The 11,372-nt window shown below is 37.4% G+C and overlaps 2 protein-coding genes across 2 annotated transcripts; one reads left to right on the top strand and one right to left on the bottom strand.

Moving 5' to 3' along the window:
- Nucleotides 1-824: 824 nt before the first annotated feature.
- plaa (phospholipase A2-activating protein) lies at nt 825-8,337 on the bottom strand. The gene is made up of 14 exons (XM_007248005.4): nt 8,075-8,337; nt 6,644-6,837; nt 6,362-6,462; nt 6,110-6,230; nt 5,787-5,954; nt 4,894-5,029; nt 4,595-4,764; nt 3,821-3,972; nt 3,195-3,414; nt 2,864-2,929; nt 2,712-2,783; nt 2,503-2,610; nt 1,704-1,871; nt 825-1,622 (listed from the first exon to the last, which is right to left on the bottom strand). Exons 1-14 carry the CDS (start codon nt 8,221-8,223, stop codon nt 1,051-1,053), a joined length of 2,397 nt encoding a protein of 798 aa, XP_007248067.2. The 5' UTR covers nt 8,224-8,337; the 3' UTR covers nt 825-1,050.
- A 455-nt stretch (nt 8,338-8,792) lies between these two features.
- smim20 (small integral membrane protein 20) lies at nt 8,793-10,641 on the top strand. The gene is made up of 3 exons (XM_007248004.4): nt 8,793-8,963; nt 9,998-10,054; nt 10,194-10,641. The coding sequence occupies exons 1-3, from the start codon at nt 8,855-8,857 to the stop codon at nt 10,232-10,234; spliced, it is 207 nt and encodes a 68-aa protein (XP_007248066.1). The 5' UTR covers nt 8,793-8,854; the 3' UTR covers nt 10,235-10,641.
- The last annotated feature ends 731 nt before the right edge of the window (nt 10,642-11,372 follow it).

Genomic DNA, 11,372 nt, shown 5'->3' with positions numbered 1-11,372 from the left:
AATAAGGTGGGAGAATTTTTTTATTTATGATGCATCTCGAGTTGGATGTGGACGATTCTGAATTGATTCACAAATGCCAAAAAACGATTCAGACCTGCCAACATAAACAGGATTTGATCTTGCATTTCTCTCATGTCATCGAAGATCTGATCAAACACAGATCAGCCTCAACATTAAAACCAGCTCCATACAGTATATACGTTTCTCTAGTCAGCCATAACATTATCATCTATTGTTTTCTGCTCTCCTTGTAGCTGGTTTTAAATTTGTGGCTGAAGCTTATTTTTGTATTATTTGATTAATTAAAAAAAACTATGCTTTTTTCTCAAGCAAATAGAAATAGTGTCAACGAGCCTATAAAATAGCAGAATTCATTATGGAGTTACAGATACTTTAATAGGACCAGTTAGTCATGTAATGAGGAAAAAGAAGAAAAAGATGCATTAAAATGAATTCATAATTATTTTATAATCACATCACAGACCTCCGAATCACAGATATTCCAACCCCTAACAATATTCATTTGAGAAACTGGAATCGACATTTTTTTTATAATTCTATCAAAACAGAACAAATTATTTTTGTTTAGTATTTGATCAATATTTAATTATGTTTTCTTTGTTAATTAATGTACCTGGTCAGAAATCTTTATATACTTACACTCAAAAAACAACAAACTTTGTATCTCCGAATTGGCACTTTACAGCAGAAGGAGAACTTTGAATAGTTGGAGAAAAATGGAGATAAAAGGTTGAAATCTAGTCAAATATCTTAGCCCTGAGTGAGAGTGTAAGGGTGTGATAAGAATAAGAACCATGCAACCATTTTTTTTTTAGGAAACAATTTAATACATCAGTGTTTATTATTCACATCATGCACATCCACATTCAAACTCCTTCATCACCAAAAATCAGACCAAGTTAAATAGAAACTATGTATTTGGGGGTTTGGTGGGTGGTGGGAACAGAAGACCATGACCATGTAAGGGAGATGTTTGCCGACTTTTGTGAGGTCTTTGAAAGCGCTCAGCTCAGTTCTTTAGAGTAATAATCACTGCAGTTCATCCATCACTAGTCGACAGCACTCGCCTACTTTAGCCGGGTCAGACACGCCGGCGTACTTTGTGATCTGAGAGTTGACGCCCAGCGAGCGTGCCAGGTCTTTGGCTGTGCTGTCTCCAGCCACTGTAGTCCCGAGTGCAACCAGCAGCCTGAAGACAGCCTCCTTGTCCTGCACCACCTCTAGAGCACTACTAGCAACAGACAAGCACTGGGCTTTGGCTTCGATCTCGGACGGTCGGCCGTGCAGTATACCCGCGTAGTTGAGCACCAGCGTGGCGAGAGCTACGTGGATGTTTTTGTTGCAGACAGAACGGAGGTCGGCTGCCCGGGACAGCACGGCTTCACGTTGGCTCAGGAGGAGAGAGCGACCGTGGGATCCAGAGAAGCAGTTGCAGAAGGTGCGGAGGGCCAGCATTTGGTTAGCTGGTCGGCCCTGAGGTGACATGAGGCCCAGCAGGAGGTTGCATAGACTGGCTCCCTCTGTACCTCCACAAAGCTGAGCGTTGACCTCAGGGTGCCGCACTGCTAGGCGGAGGATGTCCAGCACAGGGAAAACAATATCTGTGGACAGTTACAACATAAAATTTAGTAATTAAATATCACACAGTCCACGCACACTATTGCTTTGTGTCTGAGCTCTACCTTCAGGCCAGTGGCTGGTCCTCCAGAGTATGCTGATCTGATCTGCTGTGGGCTGATCTGGGCTCTTACAGTCTGAAATGGAGAGCAGTAGCTTTTCCAGGTTGCTCAGCACCGTGTCGTTTAGTCTGTGGTCCTCTGGAGCACTGCCATTCAGCTCACGCAGCTTAGCTAATGTGAATGCACACAAGGTATTAAGAACACGGGACAAACTTCAGACAATGCAGAAATGTAACATTTAAGACTGTACAAATATTGCTACACTTTATTAAATTTGTTTAAGGAGTAGTTTCCCCAGACAGAGCTTAAGTTTAGGCTTGGACTAAGCAGCATTTTAAACTAAAAGGAAAAAAATAGGAAAAATTATGGTCAATGACTAGACTTAACCCCTGCTTGTGAAACTGACCTTATGTACAAAAGCTTGTTACGTTATAATTACTCATATATTATATATATTTATTTATTAATTATTTATTCATTAGCTTTGGGGTTTTTGTTTTATTTTTAGTAGTTTTTTTCAATCAATACCAAATCACCAATACATGTGGAAGGAGTTGCAGATGAAGTGGAGTGGACATCATATAACACCCTGGCCTTACAAAAGATCTTGTTGCTGAATGCAATCAAGTTCTCACAGCAAGGCTCCAGAATCTATAGTATCTATAGGAAGCCTTTTTTAGACTTTAATAATATTATCCTTGATTTTAGAAGGAACAATAAATGAGCAGTGCAAATTATAATTATTTAAAAAATAAATTATGCATTTAATTCATGCTAATTGAGTAGGGGTCACTAGACTTACCGAAAATCTGTGTAGGATTGGCCTGCTCAAAAAAAACGCCATCCATCTTGGGGAAGTAAATATTTGTGACAGACTTCTGGAGAGCAGCAGAAGAGTAGGCGTTTCTACCTAACGGAGATACACACAGGAAACATATCAATTTGTGTTTTATGTAAATGAGTAGGTGAGTAACTTTATCTCAGTGTGTACATTGTGGTATGTGGTTATACCTGTAAAGGGATCAGCTACACCTGCAGGTGTTGTTCCTGTGGATCCTGATCCAGGTATGTATCGCCCAGCACCTACCAAAGTTTTTAGCACATTTAATCACAATACACTGTTTTAATTTGGATGATGGAGTATGATCACTGTGTATCCTTACCAGTAAAGGGGTCAGCACCAAAGCCTGGTCTTTCATCTGCTGCCCCAGGGATATACCTTCCTGAACCTGGAAAGGATATAGAAGAAGTTAAAAGTGAAGTTCAACTACAAACATCTACAGAAACCATCAAAATCCTTCCAGTCTAAGACAAGATTATTGACCTTATTTACACCTGATACAACAGATGTGAGATAGACTAACTGGAGATGCATTTGGATGCCAAGCATGATCATTTTTAGCATGTTACTAAAATCTTATCAAGATACAATGCAGATACCAGTCTCAATAAGTGACCATATGTAAATGGGGTCAATACCACTAGGCTACTTGCCTGTAAAAGGATCTACAGCAGAGGCAGGAGCTGGCCCTAGGGTGTGGCCTTTGGTGTTCTCAATGATGAAATTAGCCACTTGGTCCAGAAACATGGGGTTCAGATCATTCTTTTGTAGGAAGTTGTGTGCTGCCAGCCAGGGGTCATCAGCCACATTATATGGCAGTTTCATTGAGGGCCCACCCTCATTCACATCGATGGTAAAAACAAAATCGTATTCCTGAAGAGTAACAGTGAAAGGTATTAATGTGCATGTTTAAAGCATTTTATGCAGTTTAGTCTGTTTTTATTGTAAAACACAATTTGAACACTAAACACCCAACTGGTGTTAAAAATGGTGTTGGGGAAAAACTGTCTTTTTCTGCGTTACATTTTTTTCATGTTTACCCAAGATTGGAGTAAAATTAATTATATTGGGTAGATCTACTCCGTGGTGTTTTCTTTTGAATCAAGCAGCAAAAAAAAAGCTGTTACACTGAATTAACTTGTATTACATGACATTACACATCCTGCGATATCACTAGTGTGTGTATCCACTTTGCATAGATGTTGTTGAAAAGATATATTGATATATTGTGCACTCCTTGTATGCGCTACTTTAAATAGGCTTCAGCATGGTTTCTTACCTTGCCCTCATACATTACTCTTTTAGAGCTGTCCTTGGATGACCCTCCCACCACGTCTCCAATCTTCATCCAGCGTCCCTCACTCATGCTCCACTGGTACGCCTCCACGTTATTACCTTCCTTTATGAGTCGTGTTTGACCATCTCTATTGCCTATGCGCAAAAACACAAACACAACATATAAGTCAACTGCTCAAGAGATTCACAGAATAATGTAATGTATAGGCAGGTTTTCAAATGTCAACACTCTACTGAGCTTCAATACCTAATAATTTTGGAAAATCAAACCCTTAACAGGCCAGAATTTTTGTCAATTTTCTGCATAACAATACACCCCTAAATCCTGAACGTTTGATAAGGAACATTACTGAAAATTATAATTGTAATTGTAATAGAATGTATAATATTTAAGTAAATCTGCAACTGTCAAAATATAATGAATAAAATCCTAAAATTTGCTCTTTCCTGAAATCAATACTTTCCTGTAGGAGATTTCAAAATCCTCAAATTTTCAGAATGTAAATAAGTTTTTTTTTTTTTTTTTTTTTTTTTTTACTGCAGAGTTTTGTATCACCTACACCTGTAGCCCGGGTAAAGGCATGTTCATAGGTTGAGTTCTAAAGTCCATAGAATTTTTTCATTTATGCATGGTATTTGCAGAAGGCACAAAATCTGCTGATTGCAAGTCTAACACAACATGTGGGAAGCTTTCAAATGTTTAAATGTTTTTCTTAAACACCAGGACAGGGTTTAAAAGATTCCAGTCTTTTTTTACCTGGTTCATCTAAGTGTTCTCTTCCAGGTAGTTCCTCAGGCTTGATATCTCCCAAATCTCCAGTCTTGGGATCAATAGTAGCTTTAGAAAGTTCATCTTCGAAAGCCTGCAGGTCTTGAGCACTCGCTACACGCTCATCTTTCTCAGTGAACACACGGATGATGCCATCACTGTGAACAGTTCGCAAATCAATGTAATTAATAAGTGTCTACACTAGTTTTCAATAATAATCAACTGTCTGAAATGTTTGAGTACAGCTGATTTTGTAAGTGAAAACACAATGTAGATCATTTGTGTACCTGGCTCCTACAGCGATGTCTCCATTAGGTAAAACACAGCAACACCAGACTGACTGGGTAGGTAGACGGATTGTCTGAGCACATTCACCATTTTTCCAGATCCTTACTGTGCGGTCCTCTCCTGTGCTTACGAAGTCTGAGAGAGAGAGAGAGAGAGAGAGAGAGAGAGAGAAGAAGCTTTGTCATGAATTCATATTTTAATACAATTATTTACTAATCATTCAAATTAACTGACAGTTAGAGATGTCCCTGATCCAATCATGTGATCGGAAATCAGGATCGATAACATAATTTCAAAGGGTCGGAATTGAGTGAAAAAGTTCCGGATGACTGATGTATCAGATTTCTGAGTGGGTGTACCCTTCAGGCGGAGTGATTAGGACGCTGGTAGGCTAGGAAAGCGGGTATGTGATGTGTATCACCTGTTTTCGAGTATGCTAGCATGAACACTAAGCCAGCAAACTTATCGATCCATCAACTATTTTTTATCCACGTTTCATTCTCCTCTTATTTTTCCTAGTACAATATAAGACTTTCACAAACACATTTTTGTAATAAAATGGTATTTTTGGATACAGTTTCAATAACAATTGCAAATACAATTTATTAAATAGACCTTAACGGACCACTTGGATGTGTTTTTTTGTTTTGTTTTGTTTTTTTACTGCATTTCTAAAGTATTGGATCGTGACTCGGCAGATACTCTAAATGTTATTAGGGATTAGGAAAGTCATTTGACTTTTTATTATTTTTCTAATAACAAGTGCCACTGTCCATTTGTAAATGTAAATATAAGACTATAAAACTATATTATTTTCGCCATTGTTCACATTACTCTCTTTAGAAAAAAACTCTATTAAACAAAAAACTACTATAAGTACTAAAATCCTCACCTTGTCCATTTGGAAAGACAGACAGACTGTAGATATAGTTAGTGTGACTGTAGTATACTTGAACACATTCTCCTGTCACCATCCATCGCCTGATGCTGGCGTCATTACTACAGGACAGGAATTCAACATCGCTCACTACAGCTAGTCCTCGAACACAGTCCTCATGACCTGCAACAATAAAAAATAAATAAAACACACACAATCAACTCAACACTGACCTCTTGTGGTTCGTGTAAAAAACGAAACTGAATCTGATCATTTAAAAAGAAAAGCACACAGTCTAGCTCAGAAGAAATGAAAATGTAAATGTCTATGAGGCTCACCTGAATATGTTCTCTCACAGCGTCCAGCTTTCCAGAGTTTAACAGTCTTGTCAGCCGATCCTGTGAGCATAAGTCCCTGCTCTGGCAGAATCACCACAGCCCATACTGCTGCTGTATGCCCCTACATACAGAAACAAAAGCAGACACACCCATACATTACACACACGCATATTAAAATAGCTCAGGACAAAGAATTCCCAAGCAAACAGAATTCAAAAACAAATAATTCTTCAGTTCTTAAGGCAGAATTACCTGTAAAGTCATCATACACTTGTCACTGAGCCAGACTTTAGCTGTGGTGTCCCATGATCCACTCAATAACGTCCCAAACTTCCCAGCTGAGAGTGTGCACACTGTGGACAGCAGGATTAGAAACTTGGAATGAATAAGTGGCCATAAAGGTTTTGGTCACTCTATAAATATATTATTTTTAATCCATTATTTAAAAAAGAAAAATCAAATAATCACAGCCTTGACTCTTCTTGATGATAAGATGAGAAGGACTGTACTTATGTGTATTATAAAGCACTACACCTGTGTTTTTGTGTCCTGTCAGAGTAAACATAGGGTCCGGTCTGTCTAAGGAGAAGACGCAGATAATGTTGTCATTGCCTCCTGTTGCAATAAGGCCCCTGGGGTAGGTTTCATTGGGGGCGATGATGCAGACACAGGAAACGAAGTTCGTGTGGCCGTTCATACAGTGCATCTCCGTGTAACCTCTAGTTTCACTACAGAATAAGAAAATACAAAGCAACCAAGACACGTTTTCAATTATAGCTTGTGAACACCTGCAACATGCTCGCTGCTCAAAGTAAACACTCCACTAACAACAGCGAGAGACAGTATTAATAGATATAGAGTCAGTAAGCCGATGAGCATGCACATGCACATTCCAAATCTACTGTGACATTTCACAAATATGCCACGTACATAACTAACAGCAAAATCTAAAACTGAAACCTCAGACATCCCTTCTGTTTTAAGTGTCATTGTAGTTTTTTTTTTTAATAAAATAAATTGCTCAAGGCTTCTACAGACGTTTTAGGGTAGGTCTGTCACAATTAACTACTTTTGATTGGATGGTATATAGTCCCAAAAAGTACTGTGACAAATATAGCTGGACAATATACTGATATTTTTTTATATTATGATCAGTTTTTTAAACCATATTGAGGATATCATCAGTACAACATTTTATTACAGAGAGTATAAAAAATCCTGTTTAATTGGATGATGTGCAGCAAAATAAAATAAGAATCACTATACTCTGTGTTTCAAAATATTAATACTGTACATCATATATAAAAATATAATATTATTACCATATCACCCAGCTCTATCAGTGCATGATCATTTACCAAAATATAAGAACTTTTATATCAGAGCCCAGCCTCTTTATTAACAATATTATTTAATCAATTAATCTAAGCTAGGCCTGTCACGATAATTATATAATCGATTTATTGTATAGTAAATACCTGAACAATATTTGATTACTGTGATATTGTCTATTGTGTGGCTTGTATGTTTGTTCACATATAGGTCATAACAGTGAACAGTGTTTTAGCCAGTCATGCAATGAGCAATGTTTTAATAACTGTGACTCCCTACACTTAGTGTGGACTACAGTAGGTAAAGTATATAGTTATCAATCAATGATTAATTAGAAATTGGTTGTCTTTAAAATTGTAACATTATAATTTATTAGTTAAGCTATTCTGTTATCATTATGTCAGTGGCATTTAAATGTTCTAAAATTGAGAATAATACCGTTTATCGCAACAATTTCAGGAACGATATATCGTTCACAAAATAGTATCATAGTGGAAGGAGTAACGTAAGCTAGTTAAACCATGGTTACAGTGTTGAGAGCTGCCCGGCCGGCCGCTCTGGTTGCTATAAACACTGTTAGCGAGGCTAGCTGGGCTCTGTTGTTAGCTGTAGCCTGCCGGCTAAACCGGCTACCTTAAATTTGGAGCCCAGACTCTGGCGCTTCGGTCCCGCGACACGGAGACGAAACCTCCCTCAGGGAAAACCGCGGCGGCAAGGCCCCTAACATCCATCTCATGGCCCGGGATGGAGCAGCTGAGCCGGTAGGTGCTGGGAGAGGCCATGGTGTAAATTCAGAGCTCCGCTAAATCAGCACGATAAAAAACAAAACTCATTCAGCCCCGGAACTGAGAGAGCACGAGCGGCCCCGTCCAGCAGAGAGGGAGAGACACTACAAAATAAAAGACCCCGGCAGCAGAGACCGAGAGACACTCTACAAAAGAAAAGACCTCCGCAGCAGAGATGTAGAGACACTACAACATAAAAGTCCCCTGTACTAAAATATTTGATATTGTTCTGTGATGAGGAAATAAGTACAATTTTTAGTATAAAAAAGATTCAACGTTTATAAACTATCAATTTGCTCAGTAGCTCTATATGAACCAATTTCATTGTTGACTCTGGGAGCGCCCTCCGATGGTGTATTACAACCTATTCTTCTTTTTAGAAATAACATGTTAATTTAACAATACCATTGTTTTTACAAGATATTTTTAAATAATTATGTTTTTGTTTTTTTATTTATTTATTTTTTTTTTAGGTTTAAGTCCAATCAGAACGCATACTAAAATAAATAGCTGCTAATGCAGTTACTGGCAATGAATGGGTTAATTTCCGAGTGCTGAACTTGACCCGGATAGAGTTAGGTTAGCTAAGCTAGCTACCTGTCTGTTCTGTCTTTCTCAAGGTCCAGACATGTCGAGAAACCTGAGAATAACACTCATATTCGGGGGCTTCGTAACCGCAGTGACTGCAGCTTTTTACCCGATATTCTTCCACCCTCTTTCTCACAAAGAGGAGTACAGTGAGTTAATCAGCGTTTCTAGTTTGCTGTGAATAACTAGTTTGCCAGTGATGTTAAATAACGTTAGCTAACTGCTCTCACCCTTTAATAACCAACTGTCATATAACCGTATGTCAATATATTAAAAGGTTCTTAATTAGAAAGATAGATTCCCTACCGCTAATTATATAGAAACATGTATGACTATAACTAAGAACTCTTATTTTATCTAGTTAGCTACATTTTATTGTATTTTATTTTATGGCGTGGCCAGTAACAATGTAAGCTAAGTAAATATGTACATATAAATGTATTTTTGTTGGGAACTTTATTTAAACAATATCTATCAATCCACAGTACAATTCAAAAGTTTGGACACAGAAAATCGATTTTTGTTTTCAGTGAATCGATACAGAATCGTCCATGTCCGAATCGAGATGCATTTAAGAATTGAAAATTTCCCCAGCCCCCAATTTGTTTATTACTTGTATTATTTACTACATTGTAGATTAGTATTAAAGACTCAAAAACAATGTGGAACTCTATATGCAGTTAGGTAGAAGATAAAAAAGGGGTTCTGCCTTCACAAACACCTGACATAAAAAATCCATCCCAGGTGGTTTGGGAAGAGATGGAGCTAATAGTAACGGAAAAGCAGTTAATAAGAGCTTAGTACCTCTAGGAACTTATTTATTCCAGGTTCTACCTCATAAAACGCCTGAAAGAATAATGTGAAGACATTCTACTTTTAAGAATCTAAAGTATAAAACATATATGATATTTTGGGTTGTTTAACACTTTTTTGTTTACTTTCCTATGCGTTCCTTTATAGTATTGATTTCTTTATTAGTAATCTACAATTTAGATAATAATAAAAAATAATAATAAAAAAAAACATTAAATGAGAAGGGGGTGTGTCAAAACGTTTGAGTGGTACTGTATGTCAGGCTTGTTTATTAATCCTAACCCAGCATTGCAGTGATATGAACCTTTGCAAACCTTTGTGAGGTCGACCTCAACCACTCTGTCTAATGTTAAATCCTAAACTTCTACAGGGGAGATCCAGAAAATCAACCGAGCTGGAATCAATCAAGCAGATATTCAGCCTGCTGGTATGTCTGGTTCTTCTGCAGTAAACATTCAAGTACTGTATTATGTGTAGCTAAAGCTAAAAGCTTAGGAAACATACAGATGGAGAAACAGTATGTATGGCATGTGTCTTTTCATGCTTTGCGATTTCTCTATTTTAAGGAGTGAAGGTCTGGTCAGATCCATTCAAACCGAAGTCATGATGTGATGCAAGGCAGTAGCAGAAACAGATGGGAAAAGAGATTCATGAACATAAAGACATCATTGCAAATGTCTGGGACATTATGCACTTCTCACTTCAGTGTGACTGAATGAACCATTTAACATGCAAGCGAGTGAAAGAAGCTTATTCCCTGGAAGACTCCTAATTTTCCCTGTTTAGTTTTCTTGGCTGTAACACGTTAACACTCATTCAGTCTTTGATAGCTGGCCTGTGTATTACAGGAAAAATGGTACAATTCTGGAGTAAGGCCATCATCTGGAAAAAGTTACATTGGGGGAAAAAATCAGTAATATGTAATACCTGCCACAATATTGTGTCATTCATTGTCATATGTTGTAATGTATAGAATGATTTATTCCTGAATGAAATAAAATGTGATTTTTGGAACTATCTAGTATGTTTGTGTTTGTAATGAAGCATGCTGAGCTCTAGGGGGAGCACAAAGCCTTGTAGATCCAATAGGTCACGTTCAGTCAGAGTGACTTATTCATGAGATACAGTGTAGCATTATATGAATGGTTTCCATTGCAAATGATATGAAGATATGGGAAATTTAAAATGTTTTTCTATTTAATATTTTGTTTATTAATAATATTAATAACCCAACATTCCAACAGGCCATTTAACATTATTTGCAGCATATTTATTTATTATTTAGAGCATAGCTAAGTAGCTTTCAAACACAACACTGAAAGATGGGATAGGTGTGGTGACTAAGCTCCAGGGAAACAGATGTGATGGGTGCTGTGAGGATGTCAGAAGAGACACTAATCAAGAGCTAATCTACAAGCACAGAAGCACAGATGTGTTTAGAGGATTAACCTTACCAACTGAAGCTTAATAATTAAACGATTTCTCTGGGTTACGATGTTATGGTGTTGGCTTCTTCTTTTACGGACATTTTAAATGGAGGATTTTAATGTAAATTGTATATTGTAAATATACAATAATTGTGTAATGCCATTAATCTTCACATTTATATCTGTATGCTTATTAGAAACACACTCAATATGGCTCAGATACGTTTTTTTCAAGGCTGTGTAAATGTGCCAAATCCGTTTTTTTTTTTTTCTCAAATCAAATTTGAGTCATTTTCAAATGTGGTCCTAAATCGGATA

Source organism: Astyanax mexicanus, chromosome 8 (assembly GCF_023375975.1).
Source record: "Astyanax mexicanus isolate ESR-SI-001 chromosome 8, AstMex3_surface, whole genome shotgun sequence".
Lineage (NCBI taxonomy): Eukaryota > Metazoa > Chordata > Actinopteri > Characiformes > Acestrorhamphidae > Astyanax > Astyanax mexicanus.
The sequence above is the reverse complement of the archived record's forward strand: the minus strand, read 5'-3'. Positions and strand labels throughout refer to the sequence as shown.